The 23,371-nt window shown below is 39.1% G+C and overlaps 1 protein-coding gene across 1 annotated transcript in view; it reads left to right on the top strand.

Moving 5' to 3' along the window:
* LOC131469266 (V-set and transmembrane domain-containing protein 2-like protein) overlaps nucleotides 1-21,586 on the top strand; it is a 44,376-nt gene extending 22,790 nt beyond the window's left edge. Inside the window, exons 2-4 of the mRNA XM_058644252.1 lie at nucleotides 15,414-15,583; nucleotides 15,976-16,020; nucleotides 19,036-21,586. Of these exons, the coding sequence (XP_058500235.1) occupies nucleotides 15,414-15,583; nucleotides 15,976-16,020; nucleotides 19,036-19,506 (686 nt within the window). The 3' untranslated portion in view covers nucleotides 19,507-21,586. The remainder of the gene's footprint in view (nucleotides 1-15,413; nucleotides 15,584-15,975; nucleotides 16,021-19,035) is intronic.
* Nucleotides 21,587-23,371: the final 1,785 nt, after the last annotated feature.

Raw genomic sequence — 23,371 nt, 5'->3', positions numbered from 1 at the left:
CTAGTGTGTCAAGTTAAAACCAGGTGACAGCGCTGTCAGCAGCCTCACAGGAGAGACACTTGGATTTGATAACTGAGCCATGACCAGAACAGCAGCATGTCTGTAAGATGAAAATGGAATGAACAGTTCTCCATGGCAGAAATGATCCATCTTCTTGGGTTTTACCTCACCTTGTTGTTATATTGTTAAAAGCATGCGTCTGTTGTGTGCACAGCTGCTATGAATTCACCTCAGGGATGCTTTTGTTTCTCTGAGTGAGTTACACCTTCACTTTCATTGACTGGTTGTTTGCTGAGGTGCTTTAATTGCTGTGTGCTAGCGCGCTGTCATTTTGGAAACAATAAAGTTGAGCCATTGTGGAGAAGCAGTCATGTCAGGAGATAATACTGCAGCGTGCATAATGAAGCAGCACAGACACTGTGGGCTTAAAGCAACTCAACATGCAGGTCATGCACACTGATCGGCCATAATGTTAACACCAATGACAGGCGAAGTGAATAATTGATTGTCTTGTTACACTGGCCCCTGTCAAGTGGTCGGATACATGGAGCCGCTGGTGAACAGTCAATTCTTAAAGTTGAAGTGTTGAAACTAGGAAAACTGGGTGAATATAAGGATCTGAAGGACTCAAACTGTGAAGTCTACGTTATAGAGCGTTTCTTACATGACTTATGGCTAATGGCTAATGTATGTGTTTAATGTGTGTTTACATTAGCGAGCCACGGGTGAACATCTCTGTCACCCTGCATCTTTTGCATTATTCCTCTTATTGTGAGAGCCGCACAATAATAAGAGCGGATGTGTATCACCCTGCAGTGCTGTGAACCAAGTCCCTTGGTTTATTGTGTTGTTGCCGTAAAAAAGCTAATCCGAGCTAAAGGAGCTAGTGGCCTTCAGAGGTCTCCTTACTACGCTTCGGGGGTCTGCCAGCTTGGTTGTTTTTCCCAAGTGAGCTGAGGCGATACTATGCGTGATGTCGACAAACTGGAGTCCACTGATTGGTGAGAGTGCCGTCACAGGAAGAGTCATGAGAAAGACGTCCGACACAAGAATCGAAAAGCAAATCTGCTAGTGGGTTAATCTCCAACATTTAGCAAAGGAAATGTCTAAAATCTCATCATTTGACAGAGGGGTCTAGTGTATTTAGCGACATAAATGCTGAAAGCGGCGATCGGGACCGGCGAGCCGCATCACAAACCCTGCCGCTGTATTTCAGTCCAGTGACTGTGTGAGACAGAGTCTGTGCTCCGGTTATGGAGGAAGTACTGAAAAAATAGTTTTAATTAACTGATTCGAATGATTCTTTTACACTGAAAATATATTTAGGCTATTAAAAGTCAATGTGGTCCAAGTTAATAGTAATGATATCTAAAGTGAGAGGACAGAAGTTAATTTCTGACCTTGGGAACAGTGGAAAGTGACACTTTTAAAAATAAGAATGAGCCCATCGGTCGTCCATACCCAGCTTTACGATGACAGCAAAGGAGGAAGTCAAGTGATGGAGTGTCTGGATCAACAAAGTCCACAAAAAGGAGGAGGATAGTGTGGATAGAACTCACAGGAATCAAAAATAGCATGTTGATTAACGGTATTGTACCCTACAGTACCTGTGGGTCATATCTGAGTATACAGGAGGTCAAAAAATAGACAATAGAACTGAAAGGTTTACAAAAATGTAATTTTTGTGAAGCATTTACTTGAGATCACGTTGTAATATATTAAAGTTGGGTTTGGTTTCACAGAGAACATTAAGCATTAGAGTAGGGCTGAACAATTAATCACAATTTTATTAATATCGCAACATGCAATATTTCTTAAAGCCCAAATGTGTGTCAAATTACCATTTTAGATCAAATATTGACCTATACACATCATATTCTACAGACTTAAGAAAACACCTTTGTTTCTCACAGATCTTCACAAAAAAATCACACAGTAAATGAAAATGAGAATAATCATGTAAAAATTACCATTTTCTCTCATATCGCGAATCAAATCACAGTCGCAATTTTTGGTCAAAAAACATCGCAATTCGACAATTATATAAAATACATACATACAGCCCTACATTACAGAAGCTTAGAGGTCAACTAAACAAATGGCAAAGTGTCCGACCCCCACTGACCGTAGTGTCTTTTACTCAGTTACAAACCCTCATGAACACCAAGGTCCTGCTCATAAACACAGTGGCATTTTCACATGGCTGTATAAACCCCTCATATCATCCATCACTATTTTATGGCTAGTTAGCTCAGCTCCTGCTGCACTGACCGCACAAACCCTGCAGGGCATTTTCATCTCGGCCTGTAAAGAAATGTGTTACACACATCTCCCCCTTCGAAAAACCCCTTTACAGAGCAACTGCTGTTACCTGTGAATACTCACACATCACACTTTCTGTGTTCCTCCGAGTGAAGCGGGAGCAGCTGAAGATTTATGGTAATAGATTACAGGTGATGGATGGCAGGTTTGAATAATGTCACTCGTACAGTCATGTTTCAGCACACAGTGGCACAGAGAAACAGGTTCACTCCTTTAAAAGATGAGACATGTTTTCTGTTTTCTGTTTTTGTATATATACGTATATTTACAGGAAAATGTCCCTTGATCCTCTCAAACTTGTTATTCAAACTGCTCGGATTATCTGCGCCACTTGGAAAACCATGTTAAACCCATGACAAATAGCAGTATGTGTGGGATTAACTGCACTTTGGAAAGGAAAGCTGGCTTCTTTTCAAGAAGGTGTGTTTTGTTTTTGTGTGGTTTTTTTTTTTTTTTTTAAATAATAATGCTTTGAAGCTGCATCTCTCAATTTGCCCTACCTCTAAACTATTTTACATTTGTTTTGCTGCTGTGGAAACACTTAGCTTCTTTCTGCGGTTTGCGTTGCTGATGAAAGTATTGTAGACTTATGAATAGGCAACAGGCTCAGTGATTTCCAGTCTTGCTGAATTCATTTGCACTTTCCTCATTAGACGTCAAACAAACCCCGAGCATGTTCCAAAGGAGACAAAATCACCTCATGGACTGCGCCCACTCTGGACTGGTTTGTCTTTGGGTTTGCTCGATCCTACGGCTTCCAGCATCATCCTCTGTGTGACTGATGGCAGCTGTTTACCACAGAACTGAGTAGAGAGGCTCATCATTAGAGCATGAAGCTTGTTATGAGGCCATGTGAGAGACCTGTTAGTTGCTAATGATTGTTGAGTAGCTGCCTGGCAAGTCTAAATGGAAAATAAGAGAAGCAGAGACATGATGGATGTGCTGTTGCTCAGACACGGGTCAGGTGTGTCACCGTGTCTTACTGTGTGTCTTACCCTGCTGGGAGTTCCAGCTTCATTCAGATTCTTCACATATAGGCACTGTGTGAGAAGTTAATTGTTTTTAAACGTTGATCAGATTGTTGCATTTTATTATTCTATTCATTTATTTTATCTTTTGCCTTAACAGCAGCAAAGCTCAGAGTCACCCTGGCTTCAATGAATGTTTGCTTTTCATTTTGTCTGATTAAAATAAAAAGGTTAAATGAATGTTGAATAACAAACGTAGTCTTTAGATGAGCCGTGCAAGAAACTGCAGGAGATAATGAACCCAGTTCTAAAAACATTCTAAAAATATAGAGTTTCACTGTCAAATAGTCACCATTAATTTATTCTTATTTTATAACATTTTTTTCCATTTCTTTTTGTTGATGCCTTTAAATCCACTTAATTGACCATTTCAATTAGTTTTAGTTCTATTTAGTTGATGCCGATCTTTAGTACTTCATTAATGCTGATGCTGTAGCCGACTATCATCAACATGTTCACTCTCTAAATGTCAGCTCCTCCACTGTCTCCACCATCACGGTCCATCTTCACCTCACCCGCTCGTCGTCTGACTCACATTTTTCCGTGCAGCTTTTTCTTCTTTTTTTCCAACCCTCTCTCATATGCGTATTTTTCCCTCTACTTTTGCAGGATGATTTATGATAATGCAGCAAGACACGTAGCCACTCATGCTCTGTACTGTTTAAACAAATGTTTGCATGCAAGAACGATGTTTCTACACTAGCATCAGTGAAGGTTAATGTGATTTTGTGTCCTGTTTCAATGCGAGCGCAGTGTCTTTGCCGACAGTTAGAGGACACATTTCAACAGAAATTAAAAACGAGATGAGACGGCATTTGTTGTCATTCTACAGAAACCCATACAACAAAATTAGAGGGTGCTACGGTTGAAGGTGCTTCAAAACAAAAAATGAATATAATGCACCTGTGTGCCAAACCAATCCACAATGGTAATACAATAAATGCACCTTTTTTTTTTCCTGTGCATTTATTTACTTTACAGTGTGGTACCAAACATCCATTTCCATTTTTCCAAATGCTAGATTTTTCAGTATGACAGAATTTGAACTTTTACCCATGATTCATGACTCATTGGTTCAAATTAAGAAAAGAGACATTTTCACAGCGCCTCACAGGCTGCATGTGTTTGCTCCCTATGTATAGCACAGAGGACAGAAATAGCCCCGTCTCCAGCCCTGAATGTCTTATTGTTACCAGGCCAGAGCTTTGAGAGAGCCAGACAACTGATGTGGTTCTACAGAACAAAACTGCTGAATGTGAAGCCTTTATTATTGTTGGTCATGATTAAAGACCAGAGAAAAATTAAGCCTTTTAGCCTCTTCAATGCATATGGTCTGTTTTCTTTGCTCCTCTATGATGGTAAACATTTAAGGATTCTGTCATTTCAGGGAACGCTGACTTACATTTTCTCCTTTTTCTTATCTAATATTATGGACCAAACAACTCATTAATCAAACAAGAAAACAATTGACAGATTAATTAATCATTAAATATGTGTTGGCTGCAGTCCTTCCAAAACCAAGGTAGAAAATAAGCAGCACACATCTAAGACGTTCATGTGAGTTACAGATCTACGAGGTCTCGATATGCTACGTGTTTAATTAAAAACACTCCAGCTGTTTGACAACAACAACAAAGAGTCGCTGAAAGAAATCTGCTGCTGGTCAGGATTGGAAAAAGTTTGGTATTTGGTACAATTTTTTTTGGAGCCTAATTGAGATTCTTTAAGTCCACAGGAAGTTGCACATGTGTTTCCGTACACTTCCATTCATTCTAAATGAGGCTCGACAACAACAGTCGACGCAAATAGCAGAGTTGTTAAGTTCAAGGTGTGTGTGCAGTATTGAATGAACCAACGAATGGCAAAGCCAAGCATCTTAGGACTCAGACACTCACTCACATTCTGCCTCTCTCTCACACACACACACACACACACACACACACACACACACACACACCATCATATTGACTTACTTGTGCCCTCAGTCACTTCACACTGATCGACTTCGATTCCACGGGCTGGAAAGGAAACTGGACCTTGAGGTGTTTGGCACCATACTTTCCATTGAATCTTGATTTTTGTTTCAGTACATCTCAGTTTCCTGTCTGCTGAGTAGTATTATTATTTATTGCCATGATTCATAACTTCCTCCTTACATTGCCAGTCTTCTGATACTATGAACACTGTACATAAAGCTGATACAGGCCTAAATGACATGTTGCTCAGATGAATGCAAACTCTGGTAGTAAATACTATGTGGCCATAGTCTTTTTTTTTTTTTTTTTTAGCAGTCTCTTCCTTTACCTGAGATCTCATTTAGGCACAAGGTGAATCAAGTGCTGCCTGAATCACTTTCATTGCAAACTGCTTTGTGCTGCAGATGTGTCGTTATTATTCTCAACTCTCCGTTCCCGTCTGTGTTTTTGTGAGGAGGAAATGGTTGAGTGATGATGTGGTAATAATTTGTTGTGTGGGGGGGGTGTCACCTTGTATTGCGTTGAATTACACACTTGTCCTTGGTGTTGTGGCTGAACCCTTTGGCTCAGAAACCCATGTTTTCCTTTTAACCTTATTCTTTTGATTAAAAGGGGAAACAAACCCCCTCTGACCTACACTGTGGGGAGTTGGACCCGCAGCTGGGATTTGGGCCAGAACAGCAGGAAACTGAACTTAAGTGGATGAGCTGGCAAGGCCAAGGGTGGTGAAGGTCTACACATGCACACACTTGCATGCAGGTGTGAGTGGATACATGGACACATAACCATGCAGAATAGAATGAATATGAACATGCATTTGCTAGTTCCGATGCCAGAACAGCACTTGTCATATTGTGTGACATTAGAGTATAGTGGTGGGAATCACAGGGTACCTCACGATACCTCACCATATGACACACAATTCATGGTCCACGATGTCAATAACATCACGATACAACGGTTCTGTGATAAACAATATATTGCAAGACAGTGTTATAGCGATACATCACAATATCTGTCTGACTGAAGGAAACGAGACGTCCATGAAAAGTTAAAAGTGCAGGATTTCTCTGTTTATTCACAACATGGAGAACAAAGTATCGTGCATCTCTGAACATAAACTCCCTCTTCTTCAGCCAGGTTACTTTTGTCCATGTTTTAGTTTGTTAATTAGGGCCCGAGCCACGAATGGCAGGGGTCGAAATTACTTTGCATGGAGGTCAGGTCTAGCAAAAATGCGATATTCGCATAGTTCCCGGACCCGTGCGTTGCTCAAGGGCTCTGTAGTGCCCCTCTAAGTTGAAAACCAACATAATATACGTGCCAATGGCCATATGGCCAAGGCAACCCTTGAAACCCTACGAAACAGGAAGTGCCCTATAACTTTGGCATACATTGACCCATTGCCTTCAAACTTTTTACATGACACAAGAGACTGACCCCGGACACGTCTACGGACACAAACTTGACCCAACAGGAAGTTGGCCTTTTAAATTTAGCTGCCATTTCGCCACAAAACAGGAAGTTCCCTGTAACTTCGCCATAAATTGACCGGTTGCCTTGAAACATACGGGGCACAACGCACTGACCTTGAACATGTATATGTCATTTTATCGATATTTTGACTCACCACTATTAGACTACATAAATACTACTATTATTATTGTTATTGTTATTAATAACAAAGATTGTTGACAGGAAAACTGTTCAGCGTTTCAGTTTAGAAGTTAATTTTCCCTTAAAAAATATGCTCATTTTTAATACTTGAGCTAAAATGTCCGGGTTCTTCAGCTGCATTTGTAACTGTGATTTATTGCAGGCACTGCAAACTTATATTTCATATCAGAGGGGGGAAAAAAATCTCAGTAAATGTAATAAAGTAATCCAAATCCAAAGCCAGTATTACTGGAAACTCCAGAGCACACAAAGTTCCCCTCTGCTAATCTTCGATAAGACTGCTCATGATCCAGTGGGTATTCCTTCATATTTACTTCTAACATGGATTTATGAAACTGTTTTAAATCAAATAAGGAAAATGCAATGGCATGTAGGAAGCAGGAGTGCTTAGAGAAATATCTTGTTGGTAGGCGGCGACAGATTTTATTGATCTGTCTGACCTCTGAAAGGTCAAGACTATGGTGAAGTAAATTCACTTATGTGATATAAAACAGTTGTACTTGGAGGCCTAATGTTTTTTCTTTGTTCCTACCAATAGTTCAGGAATGCCATAACTAATTCAAGTATGACAACAAATACATGATAACGCCTTCAATCAAATTCTTTTTAAGTAGTCTCTATGTATATTATGAGTTGGCATTGGCGGCAGCAGCTCACAACAAATTCTAGTTTCTTGCTTTCGTGCAGCATCCTGATATTCAGTCCTTGTCAATCATACAGCGGGGGCCGGACAGTTAATCATTTTAAAATCGAAGTCACAATTTGAAGTGATTGCATTTCCAAAATCTGCAATTTAGGATTATGCAGCATATCTGAGCCATGATTTATACTTAATGTTCTGGTAGATCAAGCACTGGTAATTCATATGTTTAAGTTGTCATCCTTACCTTAGAATATTGAATAGTTAATCTTTTGATGATGTCTCGTGTGGTTATTTGTCATTTAGTTTGATGAAGCTTGACTTAAAAACATTATCATAAATCATGATATCTGAAAAACAGATATGCATGCATCATGCTTTGCATCTTTAATGCAAAGACACTTGGTTTTTACCTGATTCCTTTTTGATTTAAGTAGCAATTATAAACATTGTAAATAATTTGTTTTCTAACTAACAATCATCAATGATATAAATGTTGTATTACATTGGAAACATGTTACTAGCAGATGTCCTTTAAACTATAGGCTTACATCATGCCACGGCACCTACGGATCCTGAAATTCTTCCACACGTCACAGAATATCTGTGAACATGTCGGTACACTTCTTCCCTGTAAAAGATGTAGACATGAGCCCCAGGTGCATGGATGTGCCCTGTGTTATATTAGAAAAAAAACTATGCATGCATCTAGTTTTTATACCATCTATGTGTTCTACGTGACCCATTAAAAATAATATTTTCTAAAATGCCTCTGGATGAGGAAGAGTCAGCACTCAATGCAGACAATGCAGTGACATCACATAGTTGATTTGCGTCACATGAACATCGTTTTTTAATTGAATTTCTAAAGAAACGTTTTAACTCGTATTTTAATTCACATTCACTGACTGAACTGCAGTACGGCTGTAACTAACAATTATTTCCTCGATGAATTGATTAATCGTTTGGTCGATATAATGTCAGAAAATGTTGAAAAAGTATTTTCCAAACCTTGAAATGATGAAGTTCTGAAATGTTTTGTTTTGTCCACAAACCAAATGCATTCAGTTTTTGTTATATGGAGCAAAGACACCAGAAAATATTCACATTTAAGACGCTGAAATATCTGAGAACTTGTTTTAATTATTAAAAAAAACAACAACACTATTATCAATTATGAAAATTGTTTTTCTTGCCTTGCGTAGTAGGCTTCTGCTTGTCTCCGAGTTGCTGTAGAAAATTGCAGTGTAAGATGGACGCCTCTGTAAAGCACATCAAAGACACTCATATAGACACACTAAGGCTACAGTTGTAATGTAATTTAAAGTGATTCTATACAAACATATATGGGTAGAACATTCCATGTTTGCCAATAAATCCTCATAAATGATACACACTGGACCTTTAATTTAAAAAAAAAAAGGTGGAACTCAGCATGGAATGCAACCTGTGAGATATGTTTTTAAAAAGACACTTACTGTCTCACTGTCGGGAGCACCAACCTGCAGATGGGACTGCAAAGGAAAGGCTGGGGTGGTTTTGGCCCAGTGAAGCATAGAAACCCTTTAATAAATTAGCATTGTAATGAAAGTAAAACTCTATTTAGCAGAATTGTTTCTGAGCAACGCGGCAACGTGTGCTCTTTTTCTCTGAGTGCAACAGGGAATAAACATACATCAGCCTAATTACCAGTGTAATAGCTAGTGAGTCACACTACGCTGTTGCCTCTTCCCCAGCTGTTATGAAGCCATTTCAGGAAGCTGGTAAAGCTCTTGAGAGTATTGCATGCAGCCTGCATGCACCACCAGCCATCTTGCACACTGAACAGCATTGACATTCAGAGGCTGATGCCGCTGGCTACCCGATCATGATGGATTCAGATTGAGAGCAGAAAAGGCACGGAGAGGCTCAGTGTTGCTGAAGCCTTTTTGTATAAAAAAAAAAATAAGCCTGACTGTTGCAGCAGTGCGTTGTGGCACTGAGAGGAGAATGCTGAGTGAGTCTGGGTAATACAAGCCCACAGGCAAAATGGATAGAAGCAAATACATGACGGGTCTCTCAATACCCTTGTTAGGCAACTGTGAAATAACATACGAGTGGCTGCTGCAAAGTGATGTATTTTAGTTTTGTTGAGGCAAAGAGGAGCGGAGGGGGAGAGGTGAGCCGCTAAAAAGTTTCATGTGCACATTTTTAAGAAGGGATGGACTGAAATTCACAGTCCCTGCAGTGTTTGCTGTCCTCAGAGGCACTCCTTCATCTTTCATCCTCTGTGTGTTTGAGCTATTCTGAGGAAAAACAGTAAAAAAAAGACTTTCCTCCTATATGAACTTGCTGCCTACCATGTGGCAGATAATTATACAGGTGGATGATGTCATAGCATCACAATAATGATGTCATGTCATTGGCCAAAACGTATGTTTTAAGATTTCCATTTCCATTGATTGATTTGGATTATTGTGTCATGCATATATGATAGGCCCAGTCCATACAGGCTGACAAATACTATTTAAAGATTTAAAGATACGGACCAGCAATCCAGAGTAAAACTGGATTTATTTAACTGGATTAAATAAAATTGTTATCAATAACAGATAAATAATCCTTCTTGATTTGTCCAGGCTTTAGACACATAGGTAGCCAATTCATGGACATTAAATGTAAACATCCATTCCATTTTGTCATCATCTGTGCACCAGAACATTTCTGGATTTTCATTTAAAAGACACAGTTGTCAGTTGTTAATACTGTTCTTAACCAAGCAACTAAAGGTCTATGATGTCTTGAAAAGTTTGCTTTAACATAAATGTTTGCACTGTGATTATGCTTGATTTGAATTGATATGTTTTTGCCCTTTTACCTGCAAATCTAGCCAGAAGGGGTCTCCTGTTTGATATCTTTGTTTTAATATATTGTAGTTTACAACTGGTTAGGTTTGCAAATGTGCATCTTGTAATACAGTTATATTGTGAATTTGTTGTATCTCTAATTCTCTGTACACTGATCAGACACAGCAGTGTTAGAGTGAATGCTGTTTCACTGTTTTGTTAACATTACAAGTAAGAGTAAAGGAAATCTAAGTGGTGGAGTCAGTGTGTAACAGTGATACTGCATGCAGTAGACACTCGGTCTGCACAGAGATTGACTTTGGATCATAAAATTATTACTCTTATTACATTAATGTTATTTTCTTCCCGTCTAACTTTATTTGGGAGTAAATACAATCCATGCTGAGTGGTACCTCTGTTGAAGCTGGGTTAATAAAGGAAAATATGGGTCGAGTAAAACTAATGACACATGTTCTTGTATTTTGGAAACAATGAGCATCCATATATTGTCATCCATACAACACCTGTGACACCTCTCTGTAGGGCATCACTCTGTAAGTTCATCAGGATGAGTGACCTTCCCCTTATTACCCTGAATAATTCCATAAATCACCACTTCACACGCTTTAATTGTCAGTTTGCATGGCATCAGTAATTATATGATACAGCAGCCAATGCTATTTACAACATGGTGGTATTTAGTATCTTCTGATGTAGTGCTATTGGATGGGTACATTAAATATAGTTCATAAGCTAAGTGATTGGTGAAATTAAATATATATGGACTTGCATACACATCTATATACTGTATTAATATATGTTTGAAAAATATGAATAACTTGGAAATAAATCATATAAAAAAAAAAAATGCATCAGTCGTTCAACAGCCTTGACATTGTGTAAGAGCCCAGAGAGTTCTAGATTGTGCCAGCTCATCTATACATTTAACTTGTTTGACTCCCAAGTGTCTTGTGATGTTTGAATTTAAGCATAACATTCTTCCTGAAATGTTGGCAGATTTCTCAAATAGACTAAAGATGAAAGTTTAGGTATAGGTTGTAGTAAGACAAGGCCACAATGAAGCACCACCTGCTCCCCTTTTATCACGGCAGTAATTACCAGATTCCATTTCTCAGTGAAATAAGCGATAACACGTGTGCCTGCGGCTTCTCCATCCACCGCTATCTGCTACCTCACACATTGTCGTCCACCTTCCTTCTTCCTCTGCCGTCCTCTCCCTCTCTGTCACCTACACTGTCTCATATTAATTCCTCCCTTTATTCTCGTGATATATATTACTCTCTCCCCCAAATGCATAGAGCCTTGCTTGCATAAACAACAACCCGCTCATTAATTCAGTCGCTGGTGATGATTTATTCTCTCACGTGCAGCACAAACACGCACACCCAAAAGCTCTTTCTCACTTTAATTCCTCCGTCCATCTCTCCCTCCTCGCCGTGGTAAATGGTTTGACTCGTAGTGGAGTCAGACTTGGCTGAGCAGCTACTGTTTGTTGTAGAGATAATGATAATGCTTCAGGTGAGCACAACCAACAATGGCCTCAACAATGACAGTGTGTCGATTAGAGATGACTGTTGCCAAGAGATAATGCATTAGATATGCACTTGTCGGAAGATTCTTTGCCGTACATAAACACCAGCAGGAGAAAATGGAAGAAAATTAAAACTGTGTAACTTTTAAATATAAAGGAACCATGATTAAACCTTTATCTCTACAACTTGCTCTGTGTTTCTCAGTACAGCCCATGTTGTGTTTTCATGTCACAATAATGATGTAATCATCACCTGTGGAGTGGGGAAAGTCTAATGTCACTGCTTGCCTCTTTGGCTGAGAATGCTAAGAAGTACCTATGAAAAATGTCCTCTCATCCTCACAGTCCTTTTTTGTGCCCACCAGTGACACTTGCAACGCTAATTCCGCACTTTTTAGACCCACTCGTAGGGGGACGGGACCTCATTCCCAGAATGTAAACAGTGTCCGCCATCTTTGCTAACAGCTACGCTAACAGGACCAAGTGTCACTGGGTTCGCACGTAACAAAGAAAAGAAGGAAGATATTTCTCAACTCGGGGGAAACTGAGGTCGGGAAGCACAAGTTTTCAAAAATACTACCCCTATTTTAGTAATACATAGCTAACAAATCGGTGAAGTATTCCTTTAAGTGTGTTTGTTTCACAGTGACACTAGCAGTGTTCTGGTGACAGAAGTTGCACACGAGAGCTTTAAAATCTCAGTTTTTAATTATTCCCCATTATGTAGTAAAATTTGTTAATCGAGTTTCCAGTAGGTGTGGACATTATTAGAATGGAAAAGAAAACATGTTTGTGGAAGAGACAGCCTGAGAAACAGGTTCTAATATGATGAAATTAGCTTGGTGAATTTTGTAAATTGCTTGGTGAAATGATCTCTCTCACATCATAATCGACTGCTAACGACCGCCACATGTTCTTGTTGTCTCTAAACGTGTGAAGCATTAGGCCGTGACTGTGCATGGATTTTTTTTTTGCGGCTAAGTGTGGAAAGACAGATTATTATTCCTGAAAGAAACTTCAGAGGCTCTGTCTCTTATACAGCAGTTCCCACGTAGCAGCTTTGAATATTATCTACAAGAACTGGGCTGGAGGCATTGTTGCCAGCTCTGGCTGTGTAATGTCAAATCGATACCTGGTGCGTTTTTGGGTTTCACAAATGAAAGATACAAGCGGATTTGATCAATGTACAAGAGGGACGTTTGACTGGAGGCTTGTACTACTCCAGCAATACAAGACAGATCCATAGCACAGTGGTTGAAGACCTGAGGTCAATATATGAACCCAGAGGATAATCGGCACAGCTTTGACTCATTAACTAAATAAGCCAGACAATTATACAGGTATAAATTCAGGAGATTTAAAAATATGCAGAAAGAGTTTGCTTTTAAAGCGCTCAGTAGTCAACACATGTCTTATGTCAGGGTAAAAGCTGAGAGTGACTCATAAACATTACACTCATTTTGATTTAATGGAAGCAGGAAAACACATGGAGAAACAAAGTGCTTTATCTGGGACAAAGGATTCCCCAAGAGAGAAAACACACAGGAATTCCCTCGTTGTGTGGTTTTCATGAAGCGACTGAGGGAGAAAATTTGAATTGTGATATCGTTCTACTGAACTTACTTTTGGCCCAGCCTTTTACTTTATTTTCTTACAGCATTACAGTAGTTCAGTGCAGTTTTAGGCAAAGCTACAAAAAACAACAATTTTATTCTGATTGTATTAATTTTATGTAAGCAGGAGCAGCTAAAGTTAAAAACTTTCTGTTGAATAATTAGGTTATGTAGCAAAGATCCCATTCAGTTTACATAATGTCAGACTAATTGATTGATATGCAAAATGCGTTTAAGATTTAAGGAGATGTTTAAAAGCTGCTTGATATTTTTTATTCCCACTGAACTCTCTTATCAAAACATTCTCATTTATTGGTTGCCAAGTTTAGAGATTCCAGCTGTATTTGTGGTACTGTAGGATAACAGCATAAAAGTTATATTTAGCATCCACCGTGAGCCTTTCCAAGTCAGATGGCTGTTTCGCTCTCAGTCCAGTTGTTGGCACACAAGTCACTCCAGATGTGTCCCCGTAAACATGGTGGATACTGTGGAGACATGAGATCCAGGATGCCGCACTGACCCTCCTCCTCTAATGAGACGCTGTCTCACAAAGGCAGAAACTAATGTTGTGTTTGGATTGTTGGCGAAATCTTAAATTCTGCTAAAAATTTATTTTATGATTGAAGATGGAAGATAATCATTTTAAGTTGGTTAATAAATCTAATCTAAAGAACGGTGGTGAAAATTTAATATGTTTTTTTAATTTAAAACATAAGTGCAAATTCAATTTTCAGATAAAACGCTTTGATTAATCAGACTAATGTAATTTTCCCTGTTTAAAGATGCCACTGAATATGGTTCACAAACTATTGTATTTGTCTCTTTAACAGACCACTGCTTGTCTGGTGGTCTCAGTTATATTGTGCACTTTGATGAGGAAGAATAAGAGTTATTCTATAGATATTTAATTGATATCCAGGATCACATCAGTAATAATAATTACTGATGTGTTAACGCTGTAAATTAACTAAATGTGTAGCAAACCCTGCAAACTGCAAAAGTTTGGGTAATATTGACAGGCTTCAATAAAGGACCTCACACTCATTAATTCCGCATCCTTCTTTGTCCTCACAGTAATTCATTGTTCAAGTTAAAAATAGTGAATTTGAATAGTTTTTTTTTTCTCCCTAACATCTCCCTAACTTCCATGCTCACTATTTAATTTAAATGTCAAATTTCATTTTCTTTCTTTTACAAGAACACTGTTGTGACATAACGTGATGACAAATGCAGCTGAGAACAAAACACCCTCTTTTTTTGAAAGATTAATGTGTTTTGATGATTAACACATTCAGTGTCAGAACAGCAGTTATGTAAGCGAATGTGCAGCCATTACACGCACAGCTTGTCAACTTGTTTAATTCATCTTTGCTTGACTAAATACTGGCTTTTTCACGAGAATGATTTCACTGTTTTATGATACACTACCTGGTAATCACTAAATGTTTCCTCATCTTACTGAGCCTTAACTCATATGAACCTGAGTTCATGGGGAAAGGCCTCTAACGTTGAACCTGTCAGCATTGCTTTTAATATCATCTTATTTCACATGAAGGAGCTTCTACTAATACTATTTTTTCATGAGATCAAGTGGGGAATCATCTGATGTTGCTTTGCGAAAAAATTCATTTCAGGACTCTTTTTTTTTTTTGCCATAAAATATTTTTTAAGATTCTATAAAGGTCAACAACATTGAAATTAACTTTCAACACCCTGCTCTGAAAGTCATCAACCAACGAGCGTACCGCCACTAATCTTGTCTCATTCTGTGTCTGTGCAGCCATGTTCACAGAGGTGCCTCATGATATGACCGCCCACAGAGGCCAGGATGTGGAGATGGCCTGCTCCTTCAGAGGAGCGGGGATGCCCTCGTATTCCCTGGAGATTCAATGGTGGTACATCAGGAACCATCTGGACTGGACAGACAGACAGCCATGGACAACCAACGAAGTACGTTCATCAGCAGGAAATCTGGCACAGAACTGTGTCACTTGTGAAATAAGTCATTAATCTAAACAAATGTTTAATCTATCTATCAATCTAACTATCTAACTATCTGTCTGTCTGTCTATCGTTCTATCTATCGTTCTATCTGTCTATTGTTCTATCTATCTATCATGTCTGTGTAGTATATACACTATATTTTCATCATTTCATCAAATGCTGCTAAAATATTTATAAAAACAGCTTTAAAATAGAAGTACCTGCCTGGAATTATGTGGACTTGCAGTATCTAATCTTTAACTCATATTCAACAACACAGTTTGCCCATTGTTGTTTAGATACTCATGGATGTAATGATGAAATAAATATGAATAAAGTACTTTATTTTCTTCTCTCAGGTGGCTCCAGAGGAGGAGATGCCGAAGGATGCTACAAAGATAAGCGTGAGTTGACCACTGTCTGCTCTCATTGTCTGTGAAAAGCCTCATTACATTGTTGACATTGTTTTATTTTTGTGCATTTTTCCCTTGATGAAGCTTTTAGAGCAGTGAAGGCTTCAGACCAAAGACACGGCAACAATGTTTGCTTTATTTTTAATGGGTCTGTAGAAGCTCAGTGTCAGCCAAACAGCAGACAGATGGTTTCCTCACCAATGGAGGGGGCATGGTGTGCAGTGCATTATCGTCATATTCACCCCCACGTATCTTTATGACTGAAAGACCAAATCCCTGTAATTAACAGTGAAGGAGAATAGTCTGCGATATCAACAGAGCTTCTGGTGCTCACAGAGATGTTTACTCAATCATTCTCACAATGACAGGGATTTGAAGTGGAGAAGACATACTTTCATGACTCCCAGTGTGGCCTTTTTTTTTACATCTTTTTAAATGCAAAAGTCAGGTGAATGCAGAAACTTCACATTTCTCCCAACTGCACAATTTCAAAACACATTTTCTTGACTAACAGTAGAGTCTTTTTGTATAGAATATTTAAGATAATGTGTGTAAATGGATATTTATGTATATGAAGATACAGGAAATATAAAAATATAAGATATGGTATGATAAAGACACTTTTACTTTGTTTCCTATGTGGAACAAAACACATGAACATGCACAAAGATGAAGCCTCTCCCACCAGTCTGTCTGTAGCTGATTCCCTGTAGTGAAATCTCCAGCTGCAGTTTGGGTGACTGAGTGTGTGTGTGTGTGCGCGTGTGTGTGTGTGTGTGTGTGTGTGTGTGTGGGTGGAGCCAAATACTGCAGGCTGTACAGCTGGAGAATCATTATGAGCTCTCCGTGTATAATAGATGTTGGCCCACATCCATTAAGTGAAACAAAAACACGATAGATGCTCCCACATATGCTGACACAAACTGATGATAGAAGTAGTTCCATAAATCAGCAAAAACAGCGTGTTGGGCTTTTACATACAGTCACAAACACACGTGCAGGCTCACGACCCAGCATCCACTGGCGTCATGGGGAGGAAGGGCGTGTGATGAACGAAGTTGTATTTATATCTTGGTGCGTCACATTCCCAGACTCTCATCGTCTAAACTGTGTTGCTCTGTGAACTTGCAAAGCTTGGAGATGTAATCTCTTCATACTTTCAAGGCCACAAACGAAATGTGTAGAGTGGCATCTTTGTCTGAGTTGGTGTGAGTATTTGGCAGAGAGGAGGCACAGCTTTGGAGTGTAACCAGACTTACACCATAACATCTACAGCAGGCAGCTGTAGCTTTCACTCTGCATTTGTATCACGGATAATAAACATTTTAAATGCACCAAAACGTTGTTTAACCATCAATATGTGGCAAACGCTGCCACTATATATTTAGCATCCAGCATATATATAAATATATATACAGTATATATACATACATACATACATATACAAAAAATATACGATATGGAATGATAGAGACACTTTTACTTTGTAACTAATTTACACAAAATATTAGTAGCACGTGTACAGCTCGCCAATTACGCACACTTTATCGGACTTGTTCAAAAGTAAAGCAAAATAGGCTGGTACTTGGTCAGAAGCAGTGACTTCCTTTATTAGCTTGGAAACCACATAAGCCTGCAACTCATAAAACTTGGAGCTAATAATTATTTTTATAATTTATTAATTTGTCAAATATTATCTTGATTAATTGGTTTACTCCTCCCTCTGATGATCGGACTCTTATGGTTATCTATAAAACAAAACAAACTAAAGCAAACTATACTCATCCTCACTTCATTGCTAACTATTTGTATATTGTATATATTTCCAGAGTGTGTACTTTATTATTGTATTATTTTATTCCATATTTTATTTCATTCCATCTTATTTTACTGTTTTATTTATATCTATATCTATATCTTATGCCTTGTTTCCACTGCTGTATTTCTATTTCACTTTGCACAGAGCATCTGGAACAAAAACAATTTACCCCCAGGGATTCTTAAGTATTCTGATTCTGATTCTGATGATTGTTATTTAGTTAATAAAATATCTGAAAAACCATTGATCAGTGTTTCCCAAAATGACCAGAATAATTACATTTTAAGAGCTTTTTTTAATTATAAAAAACAAAACAAAACAAAACACACTTAAATCATCCATCCATCTTCTACCACATTATTCTCCCCATTAGGGATGCGGTAGGTGCTGGTGCCATACCCGGCTCACATCACCGTCCAGAAACATGTAAACTGGGATTATCTTAATTGAGCTATGTTCAGATTACAAAAATGAAGTGAACGTGGAAAATCTGATCCTCAATTCCAGTTTTCAAATCAAACCGGAGTTCAATATGTGGCCCTACATCAGATACATAATATCTGATGTGTGGACATGCGTGAGAATAAATCCATGCAACCTGTTGCCTATATACACCTAGGACATCATTGAGCTGCACCACATAGAATTTCAGAATTTCCCCCTGTTAGAAAGCAATAAAGGGACATTTTATTGCATCTTGCTCATCTACTGCTAAAAAATACTTGAGTGGCCTCAAAAATATGATGTTTACTGGTGTTGTTGTTGATGATGATTCATACTAAAAAACATATTTGAGCATATTTACTGTTTGAGAGGGCTGTCATTTTCAGATGCAAGACACTTGTAGTTAAGGCACAAAGAAGGAATATTGCACATGAGACCATAATTAGTGCACACAGGAATTATTGCATTAAAAATGTGATGAATACTGAATCTTTAAAAGAAGAGTTGTAATGTTTGCAAATCTTTGAACTAATTTACTTAGTAGTAATTTTTAGCATGATTTCAATTGTATTTAATAAGCTGAAATTAAAGGAATACTTCTTGGGAAGCACAATTTTTCAAAAATACTATCCCTATTCTAGTAATACAAAGCTAAATGCAAATCGGTGAAGTATTCCTTTAATGTTTTCAAAACAAAATCACTATCTCACCATCATTATTATATGATATTATGTCTTTGCCAGGTTGTGAAGGTCGTTGGAAGCAACATTTCCCATAAACTCCGCCTCTCCCGAGTCAAGCCATCTGACGAGGGCACCTACGAATGCCGGGTCATCGACTTCAGCGATCATTCGGGCGTCCGCCACCACCGCGTCAGGGCCTACCTGCAGGTGGTGCAAGAGAGCGACCTTACTGACAACAACCACAATGACAACTTCGAGGTCGTGGATGATACCAAGAGAGGAGTGGGGTTCGTTGACAGTGACGATGTGGATTCTCGCGGTGGCGGCAGTGGGCATGCTCATAGCCACCACCAGGGTCACGGGCACCACCAGGAGCACGGCAAGCAGCCTTCGTCGTCGCCGGCTCACCGCGGTCACAGCAGCGGCAGCAGCAGTCAGCAGCAAAAGGCAGGCAGAGAGCTGAGGAAGAGGGACGTGGACAGTAACCACAGCCACAATGACTGCACCAATGAGCCCAGCTGTGCCCTGTAGATGCAGGCTCAGTAGACCTGAGTGATAGATTACGTTAGGATTGCATAACATGTTGCGTGTCACAGCATAAAAAGCTATAATTCCAATACAGTGCAGACCTGTGCACACATCCACAATCCCTAGAAATGTATAGTATAAGTTATTGAGAGCACAGGGCTGCAACCTGTGCAGGAAATCTAGCTTTTTTTCTTGCTGGGCCTGGGTTGGACTGCTCACTGTCTGTAAAGCCTGGCTTCACGATATTCAGCAAATGGGATGCTGACATTTAGATTTAGGCAGCTCCACTATTCCTGGTCTCAGCACCAAAAACACAAGACTCTTTCCCTACTATTAACCAATGCTGTGTTCCACTCTACTAAAGATACTGTAAATGACACAACCCTGCTTTCACACTCACACTTCCTCCACTGCCTTACTGTTCCATTTGATACACCCTTCGCTAATATTATACCTTTTGAAACTAGGTCTATTGCCAGTAAAAAAAAATGTCCTTTTATTCTGAGAGCACGCTAAATTAAACACGCCATTAGATATCTCGTAGAAAATTCTGTCCTTAGCTTTTTGGCCACAGCAAAAGCTCATTGTGAATTCAAATAGCGGACATGAATATGGTGACACATTTGTAACTGCCCACAATCCAGCACGTTCTCCTGCGTTTTCTCCCTGGAATAAAGACACATGCTTTATTCAGTGGTGATTCATCAAATTCCCACAGCAGCAGTGCTCATCAAGGACAGATGCATCTTCTTTTCATTTTTTCAGTTGGAGTAAATACAGTGGCAGTGTGGAGCATGTGGGGATTTTACCACCACGTTTGTGCACAATTCAAACAAATCACATCATAGTCTGTATTTCCCCCATAGCTCTTTTGAGTTTATGAACAGCAGTACGACAGAATTGTGATTTTTTTTTGTGCTTCAGGTTCGATCCATTTATGGCTCTTCAGACCGAGAAAAATCTATTGAATATTTCCATGGGGACTGCACCTGTTTGGAAAAGCCACAAAAAGATCCCATGGGTGCTATTAAATTAAAAATCTTACTTGGTGTCCCTCTGAATCTGGACCGTAAAGGAATGGAAGAAATGAGACCTTTGGTGCAACTCGGCTCTGACCCAGTGCTCATCAATCATTAAAAAGCCTCAACAAGCCTCTAATCTGCTCTGTATATATGACTGTATTATGTAAAATAAAGTGAGTGCATGTTCAGTAAATTTTCTTAAAAACTTTTTCAACCAACCATACACAAAGACGGTGTGTTTGTTAGTTAAGAACATTTTTGTTATTTATTCGTTTGGTTCAATTATAAAATTGTCCATTCTGTTCTGAATCTCTGTTTTCTCCTTTAGAAGTCTTGTCAGATAGATGCGTTTCTTCCACTGCAGATCTTTGTTGCTTTACTGCTCTCCAAAAGTGCTGTACAGACAAACGAATGACACATTCTCTTCATAGCTGCTCAAACAGGGGCTCTCCCTAATGTATCTTAGTACCTAATGCAGTGTTTCTGAAAATACTGTACTGTATGTGCAGGATAACAAACATCATATTTTAAGACGCCTGAACACTGGATTCATTTCATGCAGTTTTGGTTTGAGAAGCCAGTTTACTTTTTTTGCCATTTTTGTAACTCAATTATATTCTCTTTGCATAGCTGCTTGTGTGAAGCTCTGGCCCAGTCTGTAAAGGTTACTAGAAGCCTGTGGAGTGGGGCATATTGGACACTCTGTCGGGATCCAACAGGATGACGTGAACTTTTCACACTGTGAGAGTGAAAAGTAAGAGAAAAATTTAAAAAAAAGGAACACTGAAATTGTCTCAAGGCCATGAGGGGTTTTACTTTTCTGCTGTAGTGTCCGTCAGAGGAACAGCATGTGGGCAGTGAAGGTCAGTGGTCAGTCGAATTTTTCTTTTCACGCTGTATCTTTGATTTGATGTTTTGTAAAGAAGAGATCACTGTTAAAAATAGGGTTAGTGTACATTTGGGTTAAGGTTATGTAAATGTACATTTCTTCTAGAATGTTTGGTCTCACACTAAGTGTATGCCTTTATCAAATGAAATAAATTGTATAAAAAACAAAACGACCAAGGAATTCTGTCATTGATTCAAATATCTGAAAATATGAACAACACAACAAATGGAAATTGAATTAAGTTACTTAATACTTGTTTCACCACAAAACTAAATCACTGTTTGGGAGACTAACAAAAAACTGCAACAAATGGGACATTGGGTTTTCAAAAAGGTGTTCGTGAGAAGTTAACTCCCCACACTCGCCTATTAATTCTGTAAAAATGATCTTCTTTTGGTTTCTCCTTTTAGGGGCCACGACAGCAGATCATCTGCCTCCATCTCCCTTTGTCCTCTTCTGTTACACCAACTGTCCTCATGTCCTCCATCGCAACATCCATGAACCTCGTCTTCCTCTTTTCCTCCAGCCCTGCAGCACCATCTTCAACGTCCTTTGTTAGGTGTAATCACTCTCCTCCTCTGTAATTGAACACTCTCAATTGATCAATTGATCATCTGCTGGGTAGCAGACAGGATAAAGTGGCCAAAAAGGAGAAAAACCAACTCATATTTTCATTCAAAACACAAACAGGGAGTCAATTAAAAGTGAGACACAAACCCCACCTGAGCAGGGAAACTCAAACCCGTCAGGCTGATTAGACTCAGCTGTGAGAGAACAACACAGGTGCAACCAATAACTCCTGATGAACAACGACACCTGTGACCCACATTCTGGATCTCTGTCCATCATATAAACCCTAGCCTTTTGTACCAGGTGTCAGTTGTAATGGTGTGACTGATCAGTGCATCATTTTCTAACTATAGTTCCGTTATTTGTTCTCTGTATAGGACTGAGAATTTCATTCAAATTCATTCTGCAAAAGACAGTAACGAATCTGTGTATGCTGAACTCTAATCCAACTAAAACTGAGCTTGGATTTAGTTGTCTACCATTCACCCATTCACACTCGCATTCATAGAGTGCACCTATATGCAGCATGTTTCCTATCACATATCAATCATACCCATTCATATGTGTGTGTATTACATCTGTCAGAATTCTGTTATTATTGGCATTTGGGTTGGAATGATGAGTTTAATTCATACATGTGTATTTAATGCTCAAGCTCTTGAATAAACCTGGCGTAATATACCTTTTTCACAGTAAGTATTTTTTTTTAAATGAAATAGTCTGACAAACATTTTACAGCCACGACATCGCAAATTGGTTTTAATGTGTGGTTTAATTTCTGGTCCAAAGTGTTTGGCCCCTGTCTTGTTTGTCCATCCATGTGCATTAAGGAGAAATGATATTAGGGCAGTTGTCTGTGTGTAATAGGTGCTGCCATAGCACCTTCACTTTGCTGCTGATGACTAATGGTACTATTGTCAGCAGTGGCAGCAGGATAAATAGCATCAGCGCCGGATGAGATAAAGAGGTGCTGTGCTGCGCTCGCACACTCGAGTTAAGTTAGGCCGGCTAAATACAAAACACGTTGCAGTCTTGTTTCCCCCCAGACTAGAAGGCTCATACATTCATTATGGAGCAATGAGGTGTGGAGGCACCGGGCTGTGAGGTGATGTGATAATGGAGGGGATTTCCTGTTTACTGCGTTTACACGTCTTGAACCCTGCAGGGCTGAGTGATAACGTGTACAATGATAGATTGGTCAGTATCGCCCACAAATAAGCACATGTGTTGTGTGGTCAGGGATGATCAAAGGTGGAGGGATCCCCCAACACAACAACAGTTCCTCCATCCTTAGCAGAGCTATACCATAAGTCTTTCTTACAGCGTAACGTGCTATGGGGCAAAACAATTTCTTACAGAGAAAATCTAGGTTGTTATGTGAGACTAT

Source organism: Solea solea, chromosome 11 (assembly GCF_958295425.1).
Source record: "Solea solea chromosome 11, fSolSol10.1, whole genome shotgun sequence".
In the NCBI taxonomy this organism is placed as follows: domain Eukaryota; kingdom Metazoa; phylum Chordata; class Actinopteri; order Pleuronectiformes; family Soleidae; genus Solea; species Solea solea.
This window is presented reverse-complemented; position numbering and strand designations above follow the sequence as displayed.